At 34.0% G+C, this 1,255-nt stretch overlaps 1 protein-coding gene across 1 annotated transcript in view; it reads right to left on the reverse strand.

Moving 5' to 3' along the window:
- Positions 1-1,255, reverse strand: part of NAEGRDRAFT_76875 (uncharacterized protein) — a gene marked incomplete at both ends in the record, with an annotated part of 3,793 nt that extends 2,538 nt beyond the window's left edge. Inside the window, one exon of the mRNA XM_002668168.1 lies at positions 114-1,255. Coding sequence (XP_002668214.1) covers positions 114-1,255 — 1,142 coding nt within the window. The remainder of the gene's footprint in view (positions 1-113) is intronic.

Consider the following 1,255-nt stretch of genomic DNA (forward strand, 5'->3'; position numbering starts at 1 on the left):
AATAGCTGGAATATTGAAACAAATTGGAATTTCACATTGCATTCCAGTATATCCTTCATGACATTGGCATTGATCTGGTTTTTGACAAATACCATGTGAAAAACAAACATGACTTTGATTAGTAGCATTAATTCCAAAACATATTGGAATTGAACAGTCTATTCCTGTATAATCTGAGTGGCACACACACTCGTTATATTGAATACATTGTCCGTTACCATTGCAAGCTTGAGTTTCATTTGATGGCACGCCAAAACAAATTGGAATTTCACATTGTAATCCAATATGATTTTCATGACATTTACAATTATTTGGAGAATAACATTCACCAAATCCACTACATACTGAACTATTGGAAGCATCTATGTTGTAACAAATTGGAATGGAACAATTATCGAATGTAAAACCATCAAAACATGTACAGTTATTTGGAGCCAAACATTGACCATGTGAAGAACAAACCATTGATTGACTAGAATCTAATCCATAACATATTGGAAGGGAGCAATTCAATGCAGCAGTGTATCCATCATGACATGTGCAAAGATTATGGTCGATACATTCTCCATGGAATGAACATGTGCTGGAATTGGTTGCTGGAATGTTGAAACAAATTGGAATTTCACATTGCATTCCAGTATATCCTTCATGACATTGACATTGATCTGGTGCTTGGCAAACGCCATGCGAAGAACAAACAGTTGGGTTGGTGGCATTACTTCCAAAACATATTGGAATTGAACAGTCTATTCCTGTATAATCTGAATTACACACACATTCATTATATTGAATACATTGTCCATTACCATTACACGACTGAGTTTCATTTGATGGAACTCCAAAACAAATTGGAATTTCACATTGTAATCCAATATGATTTTCATGACATTTACAATTATTTGGAGAATAACATTCACCAAATCCATTACACACTGATTGATTGGAAGCATCAATATTGTAACAAATTGGAATTGAACAATTATCGAATGTAAAACCATCAAAACATGAACAATTATTTGGAGCCAAACATTGTCCATGTGAAGAACAAACAATTAGCTGACTAGAATCTAATCCATAACATATTGGAAGGGAGCAATTCAATGCAGCAGTGTATCCATCATTACATATACAAAGATCATGATCAACGCAGTTACCATGTCCATAACAAGAATGTGAAAAATTGGCAGGAACATTGAAACAAATTGGAATTTCACAATTGACACCTGTATAACCATTCTGACAGGTACAGGTATTA

Source organism: Naegleria gruberi (genome assembly GCF_000004985.1).
Source record: "Naegleria gruberi genomic scaffold NAEGRscaffold_552, whole genome shotgun sequence".
NCBI lineage: Eukaryota > Heterolobosea > Eutetramitea > Acrasida > Naegleriidae > Naegleria > Naegleria gruberi.